Consider the following 23147-nt stretch of genomic DNA (forward strand, 5'->3'; position numbering starts at 1 on the left):
GCAACCTCTGGGTTGGCCAGGGACGGTGTTCTGCATGACAACAATCAGTGATTGGTTCCTGTGTGACACTTTCTGAGAGAGCTTGAGAGAAGTGTTTAGACCTTGGAAGTGAAAGGGATAGACTCTCTCTTTCTCTCATTGCTGAAGTAAAGAACTATTTTTTTGTTCTAAAACCTGTGAATGCCTGGCACACGTTTGGTGCAAACTTGAAATAATCCTAAATTGACGGAGAAAATAACAGAAAAATACATCTCTCGAAGAAAGAAGTACCGAAATGAACACTTGAACTCCAGAAGCACATTCACTGGAAGCCATCCTAGTGCAAAGATCCTTTCTCTTTTTAGTTTTATTAACATTTTCTTTACCTTTCAATTATCCTTTCCCCTCTCTGGTGTTTGCGTGCATGTGTGTGCGTGCGTGCATAGTTAGAAGGGGGATTGGGAAAGGAGTATTTGATAGTCAGTTACATTTTTCTGGCAGTTTAATTATAATACTGTACATAATAAAAGGTTACTTGTGTTAAAGTTACAAACCTGGTGCTTGCAGTTTATTGGACTCAGCTAAGGACCTCGGGTATTTTAAATAAAATCTAATTTCACTTGTGCTGTGACTCTGGGTCAAATGGGGCTGGAATTGACCGCGCCCTAGCCCAGGGTGTTGTGACAATACACTTCAAAAGTATTTCATCACCTGCAAAGTGCTTTCTGATTACTTTAAAAATCTTTTTTTCTAACTTTCTTTGAAACACACCTCTTAACATCTCCTTCTTAGGCTAAGCATTTGTGTATTTATTACATTGTGAAGCACCTTGGGCCTTTCTTCTACACAATGAGATAGTCAACCCTCTCAAGAGTTTTAATCCATACCTGTCCTTCCAGAAGCCACTTTTTCAGTAGTATCAGTTGTCCAGAATTATCAACAGAAGAATCTTCCCAACGGAATGCTCTCACTACCCGGTCAGTGTAACCTACTACCATTTCACACTTTCCATCTCCATCTGCATGAAGAAACCATCAAAATTATCATTTTAAAGTATTTATTTTCCATAATTTCAATCTTACCAATAGCATTTACTTTTTGCTTCTCCAAGTATACCTTCAATAGTTAAGAGCAATGAGTAGGTGGCCTCACTGTGCACTGCCACTGCTACTCTCTTTGGATGATCCTCACTGATCTGGGGAAGGTGGCCCTCCTCCATCCTATGGCTCCTCTTTGACCAAAACCATTAAATAATCCAAAAAAAAGTTTTTTTGATCCTTGATCATAAACGGTTACGGTATTTAACTGGGAACAATTTAAAGGAGTTTCGACTTCACAATTACTCAACATCAGAGCATGATAACAAAATTACTTTGTTAATTTTTTAAAAATGCTTAGCACATAGGAAATATGTACACAAGAAAAATGGAACCCCACATACTTTGCAAAATAACTCAACGTAATTTTGAAATTCCATGAAACCAGTGTAAAATCAAAAGCACTGGCCGGATCTATTGTTGTCCCCAACAGACAAGTCTACACTTTAGCAAAATTATCTATTTCTGTTCATTCAAAAATCATAATTTCCTAAGCCTTTTCACAAAGTAAGTAAAATAGTACAGGAGACAATGTGACAGTCAAAATGGTGAGGGGCACAAAGGAACCATTGGAGAGCAAAGGAGGCAAGAGGCGAGGGAGTGGAAAGGCAAGAGCGCGGGGAGGGCGCAAAGAAGGCAAGGCGGCAAACGCGGCAAGGGGAACGAAGGCGGAGGGAAAGGGGCGGGGGGGTCGAAGGCAAGGGGCGGGGGGGTCGAAGGCAAGGGGCGGGGGGGTCGAAGGCAAGGGGCGGGGGGGTCGAAGGCAAGGGGCGGGGGGGGTCGAAGGCAAGGGGCGGGGGGGTCGAAGGCAAGGGGCAGGGGGGTCGAAGGCAAGGGGCGGGGGGGGTCGAAGGCAAGGGGCGGGGGGGGTCGAAGGCAAGGGGCGGGGGGGTCGAAGGCAAGGGGCGGGGGGGGGTCGAAGGCAAGGGGCGGGGGGGGTCGAAGGCAAGGGGCGGGGGGTCGAAGGCAAGGGGCGGGGGGTCGAAGGCAAGGGGCGGGGGGGTCGAAGGCAAGGGGCGGGGGGGTCGAAGGCAAGGGGCGGGGGGGTCGAAGGCAAGGGGCGGGGGGGGTCGAAGGCAAGGGGCGGGGGGGTCGAAGGCAAGGGGCGGGGGGGGTCGAAGGCAAGGGTTCGAAGGCAAGGGGCGGAGGGGTCGAAGGCAAGGGGCGGGGGGGTCGAAGGCAAGGGGCGGGGGGGTCGAAGGCAAGGGGCGGGGGGGTCGAAGGCAAGGGGCGGGGGGGGTCGAAGGCAAGGGGCGGAGGGGTCGAAGGCAAGGGGCGGGGGGGTCGAAGGCAAGGGGCGGGGGGGTCGAAGGCAAGGGGCGGGGGGGGGTCGAAGGCAAGGGGCGGGGGGGTCGAGGGGGTCGAAGGCAAGGGGTGGGGGGGTCGAAGGCAAGGGGCGGGGGGGGGTCGAAGGCAAGGGGCGGGGGGGGTCGAAGGCAAGGGGCGGGGGGGTCGAAGGCAAGGGGCGGGGGGGGTCGAAGGCAAGGGGCGGGGGGGGGTCGAAGGCAAGGGTTCGAAGGCAAGGGGCGGAGGGGTCGAAGGCAAGGGGCGGTGGGGTCGAAGGCAAGGGGGTCGAAGGCAAGGGGTCGGGGGGGTCGAAGGCAAGGGGCGGGGGGGGGTCGAAGGCAAGGGGCGGGGGGGGGTCGAAGGCAAGGGGCGTCGAAAGCAAGGGCGGGGGGGCGAAGGCAAGGGGTCGAAGGCAAGGGGCCGAAGGCAAGGGTGCCGAAGGCAAGGGGCCTGGGGGCGGGGGGTCGAAGGCAAGGGGCCGGGGGGGTCGAAGGCAAGGGGCCAGGGGGTCGAAGGCAAGGGGCGTGGGGTCGAAGGCAAGGGGCCGGGGGGTCGAAGGCAAGGGGCGGGGGGTCGAAGGCAAGGGGCGGGGGGTCGAAGGCAAGGGGCGGGGGGTCGAAGGCAAGGGGCGGGGGGTCGAAGGCAAGGGGCGGGGGGGTCGAAGGCAAGGGGTGGGGGGGGTCGAAGGCAAGGGGCGGGGGGGTCGAAGGCAAGGGGCGGGGGGGGTCGAAGGCAAGGGGCGGGGGGGGTCGAAGGCAAGGGGCGGGGGGGGTCGAAGGCAAGGGTTCGAAGGCAAGGGGCGGAGGGGTCGAAGGCAAGGGGCGGTGGGGTCGAAGGCAAGGGGGTCGAAGGCAAGGGTCGGGGGTGTCGAAGGCAAGGGGCGGGGGGGGGTCGAAGGCAAGGGGCGGGGGGGGTCGAAGGCAAGGGGCGTCGAAAGCAAGGGGCGGGGGGTCGAAGGCAAGGGGTCGAAGGCAAGGGGCCGAAGGCAAGGGGCCGAAGGCAAGGGGCCTGGGGCGGGGGGTCGAAGGCAAGGGGCCGGGGGGTCGAAGGCAAGGGGCCGGGGGGTCGAAGGCAAGGGGCGGGGGGTCGAAGGCAAGGGGCCGGGGGGGTCGAAGGCAGGGGGGGGGGTCGAAGGCAAGGGGCGGGGGGTCGAAGGCAAGGGGCGGGGGGTCGAAGGCAAGGGGCGGGGGGTCGAAGGCAAGGGGCGGGGGGTCGAGAGGCAAGGGGCGGGGGGGTCGAAGGCAAGGGGCGGGGGGTCGAAGGCAAGGGCGGGGGGTCGAAGGCAAGGGGCGGGGGGGTCGAAGGCAAGGGGCGGGGGGTCGAAGGCAAGGGGCGGGGGGTCGAAGGCAAGGGGCGGGGGGTCGAAGGCAAGGGGCGGGGGGTGGAAGGCAAGGGGCGGGGGGTGGAAGGCAAGGGGCGGGGGGTCGAAGGCAAGGGGCGGGGGGTCGAAGGCAAGGGGCGGGGGGTCGAAGGCAAGGGGCGGGGGGTCGAAGGCAAGGGGCGGGGGGTCGAAGGCAAGGGGCGGGGGGTCGAAGGCAAGGGGCGGGGGGTCGAAGCAAGGGGCGGGGGGTCGAAGGCAAGGGGCGGGGGGTCGAAGGCAAGGGGCGGGGGGGTCGAAGGCAAGGGGCGGGGGTCGAAGGCAAGGGGCGGGGGGGGTCGAAGGCAAGGGGCGGGGGGGTCGAAGGCAAGGGGCGGGGGGGGCGAAGGCAAGGGGGCGGGGGGTCGAAGGCAAGGGGCGGGGGTCGAAGCAAGGGCGGGGGTCGAAGGCAAGGGGCGGGGGGTCGAAGGCAGGGCGGGGGGTCGAAGGCAAGGGGGGGGGGGTCGAAGGCAAGGGGCGGGGGGTCGAAGGCAAGGGGCGGGGGGTCGAAGGCAAGGGGCGGGGGGTCGAAGGCAAGGGGCGGGGGGTCGAAGGCAAGGGGCGGGGGGTCGAAGGCAAGGGGCGGGGGGTCGAGGCAAGGGGCGGGGGGTCGAAGGCAAGGGGCGGGGGGTCGAAGGCAGGGGGCGGGGGGTCGAAGGCAGGGGCGGGGGGTCCGAAGGCAAGGGGCGGGGGGGTCGAAGGCAAGGGGCGGGGGGTCGAAGGCAAGGGGCGGGGGGTCGAAGGCAAGGGGCGGGGGGTCGAAGGCAAGGGCGGGGGGTCGAAGGCAAGGGGCGGGGGGGTCGAAGGCAAGGGGCGGGGGTCGAAGGCAAGGGGCGGGGGGTCGAAGGCAAGGGCGGGGGTCGAAGGCAAGGGGCGGGGGGGTCGAAGGCAAGGGGCGGGGGGTCGAAGGCAAGGGGCGGGGGGGTCGAAGGCAAGGAGCGGGGGTCGAAGGCAAGGGGCGGGGGGTCGAAGCAAGGGGCGGGGGGTGCGAAGGCAAGGGGCGGGGGGTCGAAGGCAAAGGGGCGGGGGGGTCGAAGGCAAGGGGCGGGGGGTCGAAGGCAAGGGGCGGGGGGTCGAAGGCAAGGGGCGGGGGGGTCGAAGGCAAGGGGCGGGGGGTCGAAGGCAAGGGGCGGGGGGGGGGTCGAAGGCAAGGGGGCTGGGGGGTCGGAGGCAAGGGGTCGAATGGCAAGGGGCGGGGGGGGTCGAAGGCAAGGGCGGGGGGGGTCGAAGGCAAGGGGCGATCCAACACATCTTACTTAACTCTCTAATTTGAAGCCATCTATCTTAGTCCCCCAAACCAACATATTCCATCAACTCACCTATATCACTGATGAGCATCACCTTAGTGTTAGCAGGGATGTGCTGTGTGAAAAATGCTTTCTGTTCATCGCCAATCAGGAAGTCATGATGATTGGAAGTCTCAGACTTAGTTGATATGCCACTGAGATCAAAGATATGGAACCACCCCTCAGCACCCACAGCTACAACAAAATTCTAAAGGATAGTAAAGAAAAATATAATTTATTTTAAGAGATGCGGCAGCTAATCATCATCATCCTTAAAGATGCAGTACAAGCAAGTTCAGAAGTTATTAATACGAAGGTTTGTCCGCCAGTGACATATTTAAAGAGATAAATTATAATTATAGAATCACCACACACTGATTCCCAAACAAACAGGCTTAGATTTTTCAGCATTTTGACAGGCACTCATGGGCAGCCATTGGAGAAGATTAGGTCAGCAAGGACTAAAGTCAGATTGCTGCACAAAAAACAATACTTCAAATTTCCTCCACTGTGCGGAGCTTAACCAGCAATGTCAGACTTGGTAAATACCAGCAAATGAGTTTTGCCGCAGCACTGTACTATATGTCCTTCCTATTCAGTTATGAATACATTGTGAACCAGACATATCTGCAAGAAAGAAAGAAACAGGCCATGCACCCCAACCAGCCCATGTCAGCATTTCTCCTCTACTCTAACATCCTCCCGTCTTCCCTCAGCCAAATCTATCAGCATAACCTTCTAGATTCATATCTCCCACATATTCTTGTCTAGCCTCCGTTTAAATGTATCTACACTATTTGTTTCAACCTCTCCCTCTGGTATTGAGCTCTACCACTCTTTGGGTGAAGCTTATTTTGTTTTCCTTGGTGACTATCTTTTATTGATGGCCACTAGTTGTGCTCTTCCCCACAAGTGGATACATTCTCTCTGTATCCACACCTTTCATCATTTTAAGGACTTTAAATATGAGGTCAAGGCTCAAGACTTCTTTTCCAAGAGAAAGTGGTCCAGCCGGTTCATGCTCACCTGATAGGTACAGTAAAAGCCCAATGAATCGAATCACAGGGGTTCTGCCCACAAGTTTGTGTTAACCGGAACTTCTTGATAGCCGATGAGGCCCCATTCCCACATGAATGTCTCTCAGCTAAATCGCTGGCTTTTAAAGCAGACCAAGCAGGCCAGCAGCACGGTTCGATTCCCCTACCAGCCTCCCCGGACAGGCGCCGGAATGTGGCGACTAGGGGCTTTTCACAGTAACTTCATTGAAGCCTACTCGTGACAATAAGCCATTTTCATTTCATTTCATTTCAATTTGCCTAAAAATAACAGATTCATATACGAAACAAAAACACAGTAAAGTGGTAAATGAGTATATATGATTTGATCCGTTTGTTCACATCTTAGATTGACCTGACCTTGTAAAAGGCTGGAGCTTTACATTGGTAAATATGGGGAGTTAGCTCTGGAAAAACTCTGTAAAGTTTTCTGTCTTGGAACATGCACAAGAAGTTTCATCATGTCATCAATTCAGTTCAATATGTTTTTTGTGTTTTCCTGAATTGGTTAGGAAAGCAGGCAGCTGGGCACTCATCAGACTCTTCAGTCATCGGCCTCACCAGCTTTAGCCATACTTACATGGCCTTTTACAGGGAGATCTCAATGTTAAATGATGTCTTGCCCAGCGTTCCATGGTTTTCGTGCTCATGTGGTCTAATTCAGCTCTGACTGGTTGGCGTGGTCATATAACAAGCTTATATAACTTTGGCTAATCCAGAGTTACCAGTGCAGCATTTCGACATGTTATGGGCATTGAATTTTGTCTTCTGTCTGCAGGATTGGGTGATGATGTTGACATAGTGTCATCAGAGTTTGGCATATCACAATTTCACTGATACCTTTCTGGTATCATGCTTATAAATCTTTTTCACACCTTTTCCAATGCTTCTGTATCCTATTCACAAAATGGCAACCGTAATTATACACAGTACTCCAGGTGTAATCTAATCAATGTTCAATACAAATTCGACATTCTTTACTTTTTAATTCTATAACTCGAGAAATAAATCATTGTGCTTGGTTTGCTTTATTTATGGCCGAGATCCAGGACTGAGGAGGAAGCGCAACCAACCAAAACAAAGAGTTCACCAGTCCAGATAGCCAGCAGCAGCACCCAGACAGCCAGCCAGGAGCACATGCAGTCGTCAAAGGTCGAGGCCCAGCCAATTGAGCGAGAGCCGAGATGTGAGCAGAGCAGCAGTCGGGAGGTGCGAGGAAGGCCAAGCAAACACCAGCATTGTGTCTTGGAGAATCGGGGAGAAGTGACCAGCGGGAGCAGGGCAATTCGCCCAGAGCCAGAGGCCAGTCAGGCAGGGCTGAGACTCTGGAAGAACGACTTGCCATCTGTTCAAGATTAGTTAGTTACGAGACTTCCGGTGGCGACCATGAGCTGAGTGGTCGCATGAAAGGTGGCTCTCATCCAAGAACTTCGACTATCGCCTTTTAACCCCAACAAACACGCACCAAAAGTACGCATAATGCTCCAGACTAACTCCCCATCAACCACACTTCCAAGCAGGATGGAAAAGAATCAGCCGCCCAGTCAAAAAGCCAGTAAAGACAGGGGGAGGGAAACCTCAGCCTCGGAGCCGGAAACCACACGTGGAGGCACAGAATCAGTGTGGGTCGACCCCGCAGAGCTCGCAGCGCAGACCCAGGCGCTAATAGACAAACTGACATGTTTCATCACCTCCGAGCTCCAGATACATAGGGAGATGAGAAAAGACCTCATGACAGCCGTCGAGGTGGCAGTTGAAGATGCGACAGCCCCTATGAGGGAGGCAATAGACAATATAAACATAAGCTAGAGGCCCAGGAAACAATGACAAGGGACCTCGAAAAAGCCACCACAGACCAAGGAGACTGGATCACAGCACTCGAGGCTGAGGTAGCGAGCCTGGTCAAGACCCAGAAGGGACTGAAAGATAAAGCCTAGGTTGAAAGTTGAAGCCAGGTAATCTATTCAGTTTCATTCCTTTTAGCCACAACTGAGTGGCTTGCTAGGCCTTCTCATAGGGCATTTGAGAGTCAACCACATTATTGCAGATCTGCAGTCACATGTAGGCCAGACCAGATAATAACAGCAGATTTCCTTCCCTAGAGGAAGGACATTAGTGAACCAGATGGGTTTTTAGGACAATCAATAATGAATTTATGGTCCCCATTAGACTTAACTGCATAATTTTCATTGAATTCAAATTCCACCATGGGATTTGAATCCAGGACCCCGGACCCTGGGTATCTGGATTACCATCCCAGTGAAAATGACAAGCCTCTCTCTTTCTTCTGCAAGCCAAGCTTTAGCCAGAATAAGACGTCTCCTGCTTATTATGCTGCCTTGACCATTTTACACCCAGTCAGCCTTTCGGCCTAGCCAAGATGGATTAAGAATGGGCACATTACAATAGCATCCAAAAGAACAAAGAAAAATTGCACTAGGCTTCATTTAACTGCGAGGCAATAGCTAACTAAAGTTCTGGTTACCATGGGCACTTCTAATCCGGCTAAAAGGACAGAAGGTAGATTTTACAGTTCCTGTTCTACTCCTGTTCACAGCATTCAGAAAATATTTCTTTATACGCACACCATTTTTCTGTTCCTTTCATACTTTCCTGCAAACAGTCAAAATTTCTGAACGTATGCCAGTTGCAGAAATGATCTAATCTCTTTCTGGGAGTATGGGAAGTGTGGTGGGGAAGTGGGTACTATATTGTAAATGCATGAGGGAAGGCCTAGATTGGGAAGAAACTAAAGCCAGAACAGGCAGTTCTGAATGTAATTCCCCTGTGCTACATGTACTTTTTTTTTTAAATAATTTTTATTGAGAAATTTTGATTTTATACATTGACGCACCTTAGTAAAATACCGAAAATAACAATAATATTAACAATCATATACATTCGCCCCATCCCCATGAACAACCCAGCATTTTAACAACAACGCAAATTAACACACTATAAAGTTACAGAATAAACACTACAATATGCACCCCCCCCCCCCCCCCCCCCCCCCCCCCGGGTTGCTGCTGCTATTGACCCAGTTACCTATCTCTGAGCCAGGAAGTCCAGAAAAGGCTGCCATCGTTTATAGAACCCTTGTATTGATCCTCTCAGGGCAAATTTGACCTTTTCCAATTTTATAAATCCCGCCATGTCACTGATCCAGGTCTCCACACTTGGGGGCCTTGCATCCTTCCATTGTAACAGAATCCTTCGACGGGCTACTAGGGACGCAAAGGCCAGGACACCGGCCTCTTTCGCCTCCTGCACTCCCGGCTCTACTGCAACTCCAAAAATCGCGAGTCCCCACCCTGGTTTGACCCTGGATCCAACCACCCTCGACACCGTCCCTGCCCCTTCCAGAATTCTTCCAGTGCTGGGCATGCCCAGAACATATGGGCGTGGTTTGCAGGACTCCCCGAACATCTGGTGCACCTGTCCGCACCCCCGAAGAACCTACTCATCCTAGTCCCGGACATGTGGGCCCGGTGCAGCACCTTAAATTGGATGAGACTAAGCCTCGCACATGAGGAGGAAGAGTTGACTCTCTCCAAGGCATCCGCCCAAGTCCCGTCCTCTATCTGCTCCCCGAGTTCCTCCTCTCATTTAGCCTTCAGCTCCTCCACTGACGACTCCTCCACCTCCTGCATTACCTTATAGATGTCAGACACCTTCCCCTCTCCTACCCACACCCCCGAAAGCACTCTGTCCATCGTCCCCTGCGAGGGCAGCAAAGGGAATCCCTCTACCTGTCGCCTAGCAAACGCCTTTACCTGCAGGTATCTGAACATGTTCCCCTGGGGAAGGCCAAATTTATCTTCCAGTTCCCCCAGGCCCGCAAACCTCCCGCCAATAAACAGGTCCCTCAATTTGCTGATGCCCGCCCTTTGCCACCCCCTGAATCCCCCATCCGTGTTCCCCGGGATGAACCGATGGTTGCCACCCAGTGGAGCCTCCATCGAGCCCCCTGTTTCCCCCCGATGCCGTCTCCATTGTTCCCAGATTCTTAGGGTCGCCGCCACCACCGGGCTCGTGGTAAACCTCTTAGGGGAGAGCGGCAACGGTGCCGTTACCATGGCACCCAGGGTCGTACCTCTACATGACGCCATCTCCATTCTTTTCCACGCCGCCCCTCCCCCCTCCATCACCCATTTACGCACCATTGACACATTGGCTGCCCAATAGTACCCCAGAAGGTTGGGCAGTGCCAGCCCACCTCCATCCCTTCCTCGCTCCAGGAACACCCTCCTCACTCTCGGAGTCCCATGTGCCCACACAAAACTCAGAATACTGCTAGTCACTCTCCTAAAGAAGGCCCTGGGGATAAATATGGGCAGGCACTGAAAAAGGAACAAGAACCTCGGAAGCACTGTCATTTTGACGGACTGCACCCTCCCCGCCAACGACAATGGCAGCATGTCCCACCTCCTGAACTCCTCCTCCATCTGATCTACCAGCCTGGTAAAGTTATGCTTGTGGAGAGTCCCCCAGTCCCTGGCCACTTGCACCCCCAGGTACCTAAAGCTCTCCCCTGCCCGCCTAAGCGGGAGCCTACCAATTCCTTCCTCCTGGTCTCCAGGGTGCACCACAAACACCTCGCTCTTGCCTAAGTTTAATTTATAACCTGAGAAGGTCCCAAACTCGGCTAGTAACTCCATCACTCCCGGCATCCCTCCCACCGGGTCCGCCGCATACAGTAACAGGTCGTCGGCATACAACGACACCCTATGTTCCTCTCCACCTCGCACCAAGCCTCTCCACCTCTCTGAATCTCTCAATGCCATCGCCAGCGGCTCGATTGCCAGTGCAAACAACAAGGGGGACAGGGGGCAACCCTGCCTGGTCCCTCGGTAAAGCCGGAAGTACTCCAACCTCCTCCTATTCGTGGCCACGCATGCCATCGGGGCCTCATATAGCAGCCTCACCCATCTAATAAACCCTTCACCAAATCCAAACCTCCCCAACACCTCCCATAGGTACCCCCACTCCACTCTATCGAAGGCCTTCTCCGCATCCAGTGCCACCACTATCTCTGCCTCCCCCTCAATCGCCGGCATCATAATGACATTCAGCAATCTCCGCACATTCGTGTTCAGCTGCCTTCCCTTCACAAAACCTGTCTGGCCCTAGTGCACAACCCCTGGCACACAGTCCTCTATCCTGGTGGCCAGGATTTTTGCCAGCACCTTAGCGTCCACGTTGAGGAGAGATATGGGCCTGTATGAACCACACTGCTGGGGGTCCTTGTCCTTCTTTAAAATTAACGAGATCAGCGCCCGTGACATCGTCGGGGGCAAAGTCCCCCCCTCCCACGCTTCATTGAGTGTTCGCACCAGCAAGGGGCCCACTAGATCCACAAACTTTTTATAAAATTCCACCGGGAACCCATCCGGCCCCGGTGCTTTCCCTGACTGCATCTGCCCGATCCCCTTAACTAGCTCCTCCAGCTCAATCGGCGCACCCAACCCCTCCACCTTCTCCTCCTGCACCTTCGGGAAAGAAAGCCCGTCCAGAAACCTCTCCATTCCCCTCCTCTCCCCCGTTGGCTCCGACCGGTACAGTTCCCCGTAAAAATCCTTGAAGACCTCATTCACCTCTACCCCCTTCCGCACCACATTCCCACTCTTATCTCTCACTCCAGCAATCTCCTTAGCCGCATCCCGCTTACGCAGCTGATGAGCCAGCATCCTACTCGCCTTTTCACCATGTTCGTACACTGCCCCTTGTGCCTTCCTCCACTGTGCCTCCGCCTTTCTAGTGGTCAGCAAATCAAATTTAGCCTGCAGGCTGCGCCTCTCCCCCAACAGTCCCTCCTCTGGTGCCTCTGCATACCTCCTGTCCACCTCCAGCATCTTTCCCACCAGTCTATCCCTCTCACTCCTCTCGCTCCTCTCCCTGTGTGCCCGGATGGATATCAGCTCCCCACAAATTACTGCCTTCAGGGCTTCCCAGACCATCCCCACCTGAACCTCCCCCGTATCATTCACCTCAAGGTACCCCTCAATACTTGCCCGGACCCTCCTACACACCACCTCCGCCAACAACCCCACATCCAACCGCCACAACGGACGTTGGTCTCGCACCTCTCCCATCTCCAACTCTATCCAATGCGGAGCGTGGTCGGAGATTGCAATGGCCGAATACTCGGCCTCCTCCACTCTCGGAATCAGTCCCCTACTCACCACGAAGAAATCTATCCGAGAGTAGACCCTATGTACGTGGGAGAAGAAAGAGTACTCGCGTGCCCTCGGCCTCACAAACCTCCATGGATCCACTCCACCCATCTGATCCATAAACCCTCTCAGTACCTTGGCCGCCGCCGGCCTCCTACCCGTCCTAGAGCTGGACCGATCCAGTGAAGGATCCAACACCGTATTAAAGTCCCCCCCTATGATCAGACCTCCCGCCTCCAGATCCGGGATCCGTCCCAACATACGCCTCATAAAGCCCGCATCGTCCCAATTTGGGGCATACACACTAGCCAGTACCACCTTCTCTCCTTGTAGCCTGCCCCTAACCATCACATACCTACCCCCCTTATCCGCCACCACCTCCGATGCCTCAAACGACACATTTTTCCCCACCAGAATCGCCACTCCCCGGTTCCTCACATCCAACCCCGAGTGGAAAACCTGCCCCACCCATCCCTTCCTCAGGCGGACCTGGTCCGCCACCCTCAGGTGGGTCTCCTGAAGCATTGCCACATCCGCCTTTAGCCCCTTCAGGTGAGCCAGTACCCTCGACCGCTTCACCGGCCCATTCAACCCTCTCACATTCCAGGTGACCAACTGGATCAGAGGGCGTCCCGCCCCCCTCCCCCGTCGACTAGCCATAGCCCGTCAACTGCCCGCCCCAGGCCAGCACCCCCTGCTCGACCCCGTCCCCATAGCGACAACCCCTCACCTCTGTCCCCCCAGCCCACACCAGCTCCTTCTTGACCCTACCAGCAGCAACCCGGTATTCCCCTTTCCCCCCCCCTCCCTTCCCCCCCAGGCTAGGAACACTCCCAGCCGCGAACCGTCCTCCATTGTACTTCCGTGGGTCAGCTAACTTCTGCTGACCCCGGAAACTCCCGCCAATAGCCCGACCCCTCCCGAAGTGGGATCATCCCCCAATCTATCCCTCCTCCTGGCACCGCTCCAGCGCGGGGAAGAACCAGTTAAGGCCCCGCCTCCCCCGTCACCATCTCCACCCCCCAGCCCCGCAGCACGGGAAACCAGAGGAAAGCCCGCGCTTTCGCACTGCCCCACCACACCCTTCTGACGCAGCTCCCAAATACCAGCCCCACTCCATACCCCCACTCCGGCATAGAATACAACATACCCCCCCGACCCTCCCCTCAAGATACACAGCCCAAACAATGTCCCACAGCACAAAAACAAAAACATAGCAGAACAACCCCTCCGTAAATAACCATATCAAAATTGCAAAAGTACTAAAACAAGAAGAAAACAACAGAAGAAAAAGAGAACACAGCAACAGCAGAATCCAGCACTAATATCTTACAGCCGACCTCGCAACCCCCAACCCCTAGTTCAAGTCCAGTTTCTCCGTCCGCACGAAGGCCCACGCCTCCTCCGGGGAATCGAAATAATGGTGCCGATCCAAATAAGTTACCCACAGGCGCGCGGGCGGCAACATTCCGAACTTTATCTTTTTTCTATAAAGCACCTCTTTCGTCCGATTAAATCCGGACCGCCGCTTAGCCATCTCCGCACTCCAGTCCTGGTAGATCCGCACTACCCCATTCTCCCAATTGCTGCTCTTCACCTTCTTGGCCCAGCGCAGCACGCACTCCCGATCACTGAACCGGTGGAACCTCACCAGCACCGCACGCGGGGTTCATCTTCCTTGGGCCTCCTGGCCAGCACCCTGTGCGCTCCCTCCAGCTCCAAGGGCAGATGGAGAGATCCGGCCCCCACTAGCGAATTCAGCATTACAGCCACATAGGCTGTCAGGTCCGATCCCTCCAGCCCCTCTGCAAGGCCCAAGATCCGCAGGTTTTTCCGCCTCATGCGGTGATCCAGCTCCTCAAAGCGTTCCTGCCACTTCTTGTGGAGTGCTTCGTGCCCCTCCACCTTACTCACGAGGACCACGGCCTCCTCCTCTCGTTCAATGGCCTGCGTCTGCAACTTCTTGATGGCAGCACCCTGGGTGGACTGAATCTCTGACAGCCTTCTGTTCGTTTCCTGCAGAGAGCTCAGTACTTCATCCTTGAATTCTTTAAAGCAGCGCAGGAGATCAGTTTGTTGCTCCTGGGCCCACAGCCTCCAATCCTCTGGGGCTCCTCCGGCGGCCATCTTGGATCTCTTCCCCCGTTTTTTCTGAGGAGCTGCTGCTGTTTTTTCCCCCTTTCCACTCCGAGTTCGAGTCATGGACTGCAGGGAAAGTCGTTCAGCACACCTTCCCCCACCGGGAGACGTCGAAAAATTTCCGTTTTGGGCTCTCAAAAGAGCCGAAAAATCTCTTTAAAACGGGAGCTTCCAAATGTGTGGCTTACTGATCCATCACAGCCACCGGAAGTCGTGCTACATGTACTTGTTGATCATTGCTTGGTTGTAATTTTGATAGCGTTTCTTTGCTTGCATTTAGCATTGAATCCGGGTCCCCAGACCCTAGGTCTCTGGATTACCAGCCCAATGATGATACCACAATTCTCGCTTCTCTCTTTCCTCTGCAAGCAAAACTTTAACCAGAATAAGATGTCTCCTGCCCATTAGTAGCAAACATTTGTCATTTATGCTGCCTTAACCATTTTCACTTATGCCAGTTGCAAAAGACGTTGAATCTGTTTCTGAGCGTATGGGAAGTGTGGTGGGGAGATGGGTGCTAAATTGTAAATGCATGAGGAAAGGCCTGGATTGGGAAGAAACTAAAGCCAGAACAGGCAGTTCTGAATGTAATTCCCCTTTGCTACATGTACTTGTTTGTCATTGCTCGGTTATAATTCTGATAGCATTTCTTTGCTTGCATTTAGTATTGAATGACAGCAGAAATGTTCCAAGGACAGGAGCAGCTGGAGTTAGGAAGATGGCAGAGATAGCATCAGCACTCTAAATCAGTGCACGTCAAAAAGAAAAGCTCAGGACTGAACTCAAACATGTGCAACGGAACGACATGAGAGCTACTGTCAAACTGCGCATTCACAGAGGCTGAAAAAGAGATATTGTGGGGCACCATGCTGGTGCACCCGAGAGGGGAACAATGGCAAGTTAAATCAGAGGTGGACAGCTAGTTTAGAGACTGAGAAAACCCAAACCCAGGCATCTCCACTGCAGAGAAAAATTGATGCAGGAAGTTCTAAGCTCTATAAATTAATAAGTTTAATATTCTTTTAGAAAATGTAATTTTATGCATCTGTTACAAATTTAATTATCTGATAGTGGATAAAACTAATTTGATCTGACATGGCTGTTAAACAATTTTTAAAAACAATGGAGCAATCTGATTGTTTAATTTTCTTCTAATTACTCACTTGTAGTAATTTAGTAAAGGAAGCGATTACAACTTCATTTTGAGTTATTGGTATATTGGCTAAAAGTCAAACTTCGTTAGAAAATAAAATACTAATCAGCAGTGCATACATAATAAATTGTGTTTTGTGGTTATCCTCAGCCTCTGTATATTTTGATATTTATGCTTATCTTTTTTCCTATAATTACATTTTGAGGTGTGGCATCTTGAGTTGTGACCACTACCTTGGGAGTGCAATATTCTTCAGAGTGCACCACACAAGACTTTATTTTATAGAGCGATAGATCATTTTTCCTTTAAGTCACCTTAGATAGAAATAAAAGTTCAAATTAAACATCGATCTGAAACACTAACTCAGTTTCATTCCTACAGATGTTGCCTGACTTGCTGAATGTTTCTATCATTTCCTGTTTTTATTTCAAAAGTTCATGATTTATTTTATTTTGTTAATGCAAAAATCATTTTCCCAGCTATCCTCATCTATAAAATCCACTCATGGCGCCGAGGTCCCGCGGTTCGACCCTGGCCCCGGGTCACTGTCCGTGTGGAGTTTGCACATTCTCCCCGTGTCTGCATGGGTTTCACCCCCACAACCAAAGATGTGACGTGTAGGTGGATTGGCCATGCTAAATTGACCCTTAATCGGAAAACAATTAATTGGGTACTCTAAATTTTAAAACAAAAATCTATAAAATCCACTGTAAATCTGAAAATTACACTTTTCATAAATTAGCTATTAGCAATTAATTTAGAACGTCAATGCAGCACAGTAGCACAGTGGTTAGCACTGTTGTTTTACAGCGCCAGGCGCCTGCGTTCGATTCCCGGCTTGGGTCATTGTTTGTACAGAATCTGCACATTTTCCCTTTGTCGGTGTGGGTTCCCTCCGTGTGTTTCGGTTTCCTCCCACAAGTCCCGATAGACGTGTTTGTTAGGTGAATTGGACATTCTGAATTCTCCCTCAAGTGTACCCGAACGGGCACCGGAGTGTGGCGACTAGGGGATTTTCACAGTAACTTAATTGCAGTGTTAATGTGAGCCTCCTGTGACACTAACAAAGAATTTTTTAAAAGATTAAGTGATACCATACCTTTCCTTTGTTACAGATATCTCCTACACCAACGCAAGTTACCTACAAACAGAAATAAGGAAGCTGAGCAGATGAAGCAAAACTTTCACCCAATATTACTTTTGCACTGTATATTTAGTTAGCATGCCCAAATTATTTCTTCATTACAAGCAATAGAAACATTTTTTAGAATCCAATTTTGCAATTAGAATTCTGTGGTAAACTCCATATCTATCAATTTTATCTCATGTGTAACATGTGAAAAACTGTATGAGTGGCTTTAAGGATCAAACACGTCTTTTTAAGAACATCTACAAAAAACATAAATATCTTCTATTTGAAAGAGAAGAGCACTGATAAGCACCAAAGATGTAGAAGTATAAGCAGTAAATGTGAGGGAACTTATCCACAACTATATTTTCAATATTTACCATCTGAAACAAGTTGGAGATTCAAATCACATTGCACTTTCAACAGAAAGCTTCAATTGACACCAGCAAAAAAATAAATTCAGTAACCCGGAATCAAAATGTTAAATGGGTACTCAAAACCTTGAATTTAAACAAAAAATATATACTGCAGATCAAAAGATTGCACATCTGAAACTGATTATTTATGTTCACGTTTGCGTATCAGTCAGAGAAAATGCTTCCATCAGAGCTCATTTTGTGCTTGAAACACTACAAAATAACATTCAAAATTCTTGTATTTCAATTCAGTAAGAGAGGAAATCAAGAGGAAAGAGGGAGAAAAGGCTTCTGTTTGTATAGTCTTCTAACTTCCTGAGGATGTCCCAAGGTACTTCACATCTAATGAGTTACTTATGAGGACAGTCACTATCATGGCAGTGACATGCTAATCAATTTGTACACAACAATTTCTTACAAACTGCAAATTAAAATGAATGCCCTCCTTTTGATGACAGGAATGTTGGTCAGGTCTCAAGAAGCATTCTCTGCCATCAATATTTCAAATTTTATCACAGGATCTTCTACATCCATAAGCAAACAGAGCCTTTATCTGAGAGAGTAGACCTGTGACAAGGAAGGAAGGAAGAAACCAGACACTTCTTCTGTTGAAAAATGGTGACCAAGATTGGAAATGGAAACTACATGAACAAATATGAAATTTACAAAATCATAAGACTCTGGATGAATGGCTCCAAAATGAACCATCTATTTTTAAAAAACAGCAAAAGGAATTAATCAGACACGTGTTCTGGTCCAACAAATGGCCATTTCTGATCATCCCATCCCTTGGTTTTCTGCAAATGCTTCAAATTAGCTGGAATTTATCATGTCAGGACAGTGAAGACAGGGCTCTATTTCCTAGATCCTATGTGTTTTGCTTTGCAAGGTATATGCCTGTATTTATAACTTGTACAAAACCCAATAAAAACATTTTTGTAAAAAATCACTGCCCTCTGTCTCTCCACAAAAGCAGGACTGAGAGCTGATCCCTGATTATTTGCAATTTATGGACACTAACCCACATTCAACTATTCCTAGCATATAGGAAAACGGTAATGAAAATAACTGGGGCAAGTATCTTCCTTCAGACTTGCCAAATTTTCCTATTCTTTTGGCACTTGCATGAAAAATTGAAAATGAATCAGCCTGTTTTACTTACAAAGGCCCAACAGTGAACACAAAGCTTTAATACATACCATCCCTATGCAAGATCGGGTAATCCATGGCTTGCAGTCATCGCTCTTATATACATATAGTTTCCCATTGGTATCCCCAACGACAAGCTCATTCAACTTTAACAGAAGCAGAAGGAAAATTAAAGCAATCAATGAAAGATTTATTGGCAATTGATTCCATCCATTAAAGCTTTCACTGTGGTTTCAAAATCTGTGCCTTGGGTCACTGTCTGTTGGAGTTTGTATGTTCTCCCCGTGTCTGTGTGGACTTCCTCCGGTTGCTCCGGTTTCCTCGCACAGTCTAAAAATGCACGGGGTAGATGGATTGGCCATGATAAATTGCCCCAAAGTGTCCAGGAAAGTGCAGGTCAGATTATGGGGTTACGGAGATAGGATGGAGTAGACAGTGAAGTGGAAATGGGTAGAGTGCTCATTTGAAGGGTCGATGCAGACACGATGGGCCAAATGGCCTCCTTCTATATGGATTCTATGTTTTTAGAGGACTCAAGGCCAAGATGCCATCAGTCTAGTTTAGAACTGGATGAATTATGCTTTATTTTATTGTCTGCTTTGAGGGACTATTTCAAAGTTCTGCTTTTTGATCAGTTGGGGTTCTCAATTTGAAAAAGGCCTCTAAATAGAAGGGGTCCGGTCAATCATTGTACAGTTCAATTAAGTAAGATGGGTGCTAGCTAGCAAATAGAAAGGTTTCCATCCGTCACTGGTACAGTTTCTATAACTGGAATAGATCACACCTTCTCCCCGATAAATTTTCACTAATAGAGATGTGGACCCAGTCTCTCACTGCTACAGTTCCTGTCAATAAAGAGAGAACCTCAGCTTGTAAATAGAAGAGATCCCAGCCTGGCCCTAGAATGGTTCCTCTAAATAGAAAGTCAAAGACGGTCACTGGCCATAAACTGGCATATTTCCCACAGGTAATGGTAGTCACAACCGGTCACTTGTCATGTGAGAGTACCTTTAAGAAATGGATATTTATAAAATATCTGTAGTGGGTGTACCTTTAAGAAATGGGTGCTTATCAGATGGATGCAGTGATGTCAGAGAGTGGGTGGAGCTGGGCTGTCTCTGCTTTTACTTTGGGCTGCAGGGTGTGTTTTAGTTTTGTTTTGAGAGCTGGATAGCTGCAGTCACAGCAAGAAGGTGTATTAGTCTCTCTCTGTAATCTAAAGACGGTCTCTAGATCCTTTAGTGGTTTAACAATAATACCTGTTCTGTAGCGAAGTTAAACCTGATGTTTTTCTGTAAAAAGGTTTTTTATTGTCTTAGATGTTGCAAGGAAAGATGAAGGGTTACTTATAGAGTACTGTATTCTTTGGGGGATTTATTGGTGTTGATAGTTGTTAAGATATTTACTGTGGCTTTTATAAAATGTTAACTGGTTTCATAAATAAACATGTTTTAACTTAAAAATACTGTAGATTTCTATTGCATCACACCTGTAAAGTAGGCCCATGTATTCCCATAACCACAATCTATTAAAAGTTATGGGTCAGGTTTACTCCGTGATACACTTTGGGGTTCTCTCAACCCTGGCCCATAACACACTGGCAAATAAAAGAGGCCTCACAAAACAACTCCGCTAAATACAGACAAGGGCCTGACCTGTCAATACAGAGAGAACCCCAGCTTTTCACCAGTACAGTTCCTGTAAAAACAGAGAATAGTGGGAAGGCATTTTATATTTTCTCTGAATGGAAGGTTCTGGCCTGTCATTGGTACAGTTCCTGATAATAGAGGGAGTCCCAGCCTGTCTTCGGTACAGTTCCTTTCTTAAGAGAGAGTGCCATCCTGTCATTGGTATAGTTCCTGTTCATAGTGGGATCCCGGCCTGTCCCACACTCTTCTCCATCTTCTTCCTTGCAATTCTCCACCCCATCACGATGAAGCTCCCAGCCGGAGTGGAATCAACCAAGCAGGAAACTGTTCAAGCTCTGACGCCTCCAGACCAAAATCAAGACCACACCATCTTCTATCTTCGAGCTGCAGTACACGGATGACACCCTCATATGCGCACACTCTTGGGCGAACTACAAACCATCGTCGACGCATTCACCGAGGTGTATGAGGGAATGGGCCTCAGATTAAACATCCGGAAAGCAAAGGTTGTCTACCTGCCCGCTCCGGCCACACAATCCCAACCATCAAGATCCAAGGTGAGCCCTGCACAACATGAACCATTTCCCATACCTCGGGAGCCATCTCTCAGCGCAAACAAACATCAATAATGAAATGCAACATCATCTCCAATGCGCCAGCACAGCCTTCAAGCACCGGAGGAACAGAGTTCGAAGACCAAGACCTCAAATCCAGTACCAAGCTCATGGTCTACAGAGCAGCCATTGTCCCTGCCCTCCTGTACGCATCAGAAACATGTACAATGTACAGTCGCCACTTCAAATCCCTGGAGAGATATCACCAATACTGCCTCTGCAAAATCTTGCAAATCTATTGGCAGGGTACGTGTACCAATCTGCAGTGCTCCCCCAGGCTAATATTCCCAGTATCGAGGCACTGGTCACACTCAACTAACTGCAATGCACTGGCTACATTATCTGCATGTCCGACACAAGACTCCCTAAACAAGTGCTCTACTCCGAGCTCCACTATGGCAAACAATCACTAGGCGGGCAGAGGAAATCATACATGGACACTCTAAAAGGTTTCCTAAATAAATGCAACATCCCCACTGACCCACACTTGTCCTAGAATGCACATACTGGAGAAGCAGCATTCGCGAATGTATCAACCACCTCCAGCGTCACTAAGAGGCCATCTGTAAGCATTCCAACCACCCGCCTCATTGATCACCACCTGCCCTGAGGGACATCGAAAGAAGGTAATAGAGGGGGGGTTCTGGCCCGTCATTGGTACATTTCCTGTTCACAGAGGGTGTCCCAGCCCGTCATTGTACTGTTTCTGTTAATAGAGGGGGTCCTGTTAATAGAGAGGGTCCTGGACTGTCAGGGATACAGTTGCTGTTAATAGAGGGGGTCCAAGCCTGTCAGGGATACAGTTCTTGTCAATAGAGGGGGTCCCGGCCTGTCAGGGGTACAGTTGCTGTTAACAGACAGGGTCCCGGCATGAGGGGTACAGTTGCTGTTAATAGAGGGGGTCCTGGCCTGTCAGGGTTACAGTTGCTGTTAATAGACATTGTCCAGGCTGTGAAGGGTACAGTTGCTGTTAATAGAGGGGGTCCTGGCCTGTCAGGGGTACAACTCCTGTCAATAGACGGGCGCCCGGCCTGTCAGGGGTACAGTTGCTGTTAATAGACAGGGTCCCGGCCTGTCAGGGGTACAGTTGCTGTTAATAGACAGGGTCCCGGCCTGTGAGGGGTACAGTTGCTGTTAATAGACAGGGTCCCGGCCTGTGAGGGGTACAGTTGCTGTTAATAGACGGACTCACGGCCTGTCAGGGGTAGTTGCTGTTAATAGACGGGCTCCCGGCCTGTCAGGGGTACAGTTGCTGTTAATAGAGGGGCTCCCTGCCTGTCAGGGGTACAGCACCTGTCAATAGACGAGCTCCCGGTCTGTGAGGGGTACAGTTGTTGTCAATAGACGGGATCCCGGCCTGTCAGGGGTACAGTTGCTGTTAATAGACATTGTCCAGGCTGTGAAGGGTACAGTTGCTGTTAATAGAGGGGCTCCCGGCCTGTCAGGGGTACAGTTGTTGTTAATAGACAGGATCCCGGCCTGTCAGGGGTACAGTTGTTGTTAATAGAGGGGCTCCCGGCCTGTCAGGGGTACAGCTCCTGTAGTTAAATCCTGTTAGCTGCTTGGCTATAACAGTTTGTGGAAATAAGGAAGCGAGGCTGGCCCCGAACCATTTACCCCGTCATTGTCGGTGTCTCCCAGACAGATGGCCTGTGTGAACAGGTTTCCGCTGAAATCCAGCGCCACTCTCTCCACATAACTGACCGACCTCATTGTGTGCGTCGGGGGAACCCGGGGCGCGGTTCCAGTCCGGGCGGCTCCCGCTCAGGCCCCCGGCCGCGGTACCAGTCCGGGCGGCTCCCGCTCAGGCCCCCGGCCGCGGTTCCAGTCCGGGCAACTCCCGCTCAGGCCCCCGGCCGCGGTTCCAGTCCGGGCAACTCCCGCTCAGGCCCCCGGCCGCGGTTCCAGTCCGGGCAACTCCCGCTCAGGCCCCGGCGGCTGCTGCCGCTCGGGCCATCGCTATGGTTACTACCCATACTTCGCGACAGCGCTTATTTTACGGCACTGCGGCCGGCGGCGTGAATTACGACAGGCGTCAAAACAAGCGTTGGTGGAAATGAGATTTGGAAGGTTAGGAATGGCAGAGAGAAGTGGATTGAGAGGAAACAAGTTTAATTGTGTGTGTGTATATTTCTGAGGGAGGTGGTTGTCAGCCTGGATAAAGAGAGCATAGTGGGGTCGGCCAACCGAGACACAGGGTGAGAATTGCCTGTGACTGAATATGGATGAGAACCTTTAGAGGCCTAGGAATAACGAGAGTGAATGGTTGAGAATGTTTCCTGACTGCATTGTTACCTACCTAATAATAATAATCTTTATTGTCACATGTAGGTGTGATAATATACATCTATGTATATAATGGAGTGCAGACAGGCAGTGATTGACACACGGGATGACCAGTAAGCACTCAGAACCGAGCAGCCAATCACCAGACAGGACACTACCATTAGAAAGCCAGAAAACATTAGGGGGGCGATTCTCCGCACTCACGACGGTGCGGAGAATAGCGGGGGTTGTAAATTTTTACGGCCACGCTGGTCTGACGCCCTCCCGCTATTCTCCCCCCCCCCCACGCCCGCCTCCCGACACGAATCGCTGCCCGCCGTTTTTTTACGGCGAGCAGCGATTCTCAGCTGGCCGATGGGCCGAATTCCAAGCCCTTTA

The 23147-nt window shown here is 51.1% G+C and overlaps 1 protein-coding gene across 3 annotated transcripts in view; it reads right to left on the bottom strand.

The window, feature by feature from the left end:
* The window catches only part of itfg2 (integrin alpha FG-GAP repeat containing 2), a 104106-nt gene extending 81699 nt beyond the window's left edge, over positions 1–22407 (bottom strand). The window contains exons 1-5 of one of the 3 annotated variants that reach the window (XM_038780279.1): positions 22101–22406; positions 18271–18366; positions 16626–16667; positions 5040–5214; positions 867–997 (exon numbers count right to left, since the gene is read on the bottom strand). In XM_038780279.1, coding sequence (XP_038636207.1) covers positions 867–997; positions 5040–5214; positions 16626–16667; positions 18271–18366; positions 22101–22196 — 540 coding nt within the window. In that variant the 5' untranslated portion in view covers positions 22197–22406. Of the gene's footprint in view, positions 1–866; positions 998–5039; positions 5215–16625; positions 16668–18270; positions 18367–22100 lie in introns of all 3 variants that reach the window. The other 2 variants (XM_038780281.1, XM_038780280.1) reach the window with 2 other exon arrangements.
* Positions 22408–23147: the final 740 nt, after the last annotated feature.

This window comes from Scyliorhinus canicula, chromosome 20 (assembly GCF_902713615.1).
Source record: "Scyliorhinus canicula chromosome 20, sScyCan1.1, whole genome shotgun sequence".
Lineage (NCBI taxonomy): Eukaryota > Metazoa > Chordata > Chondrichthyes > Carcharhiniformes > Scyliorhinidae > Scyliorhinus > Scyliorhinus canicula.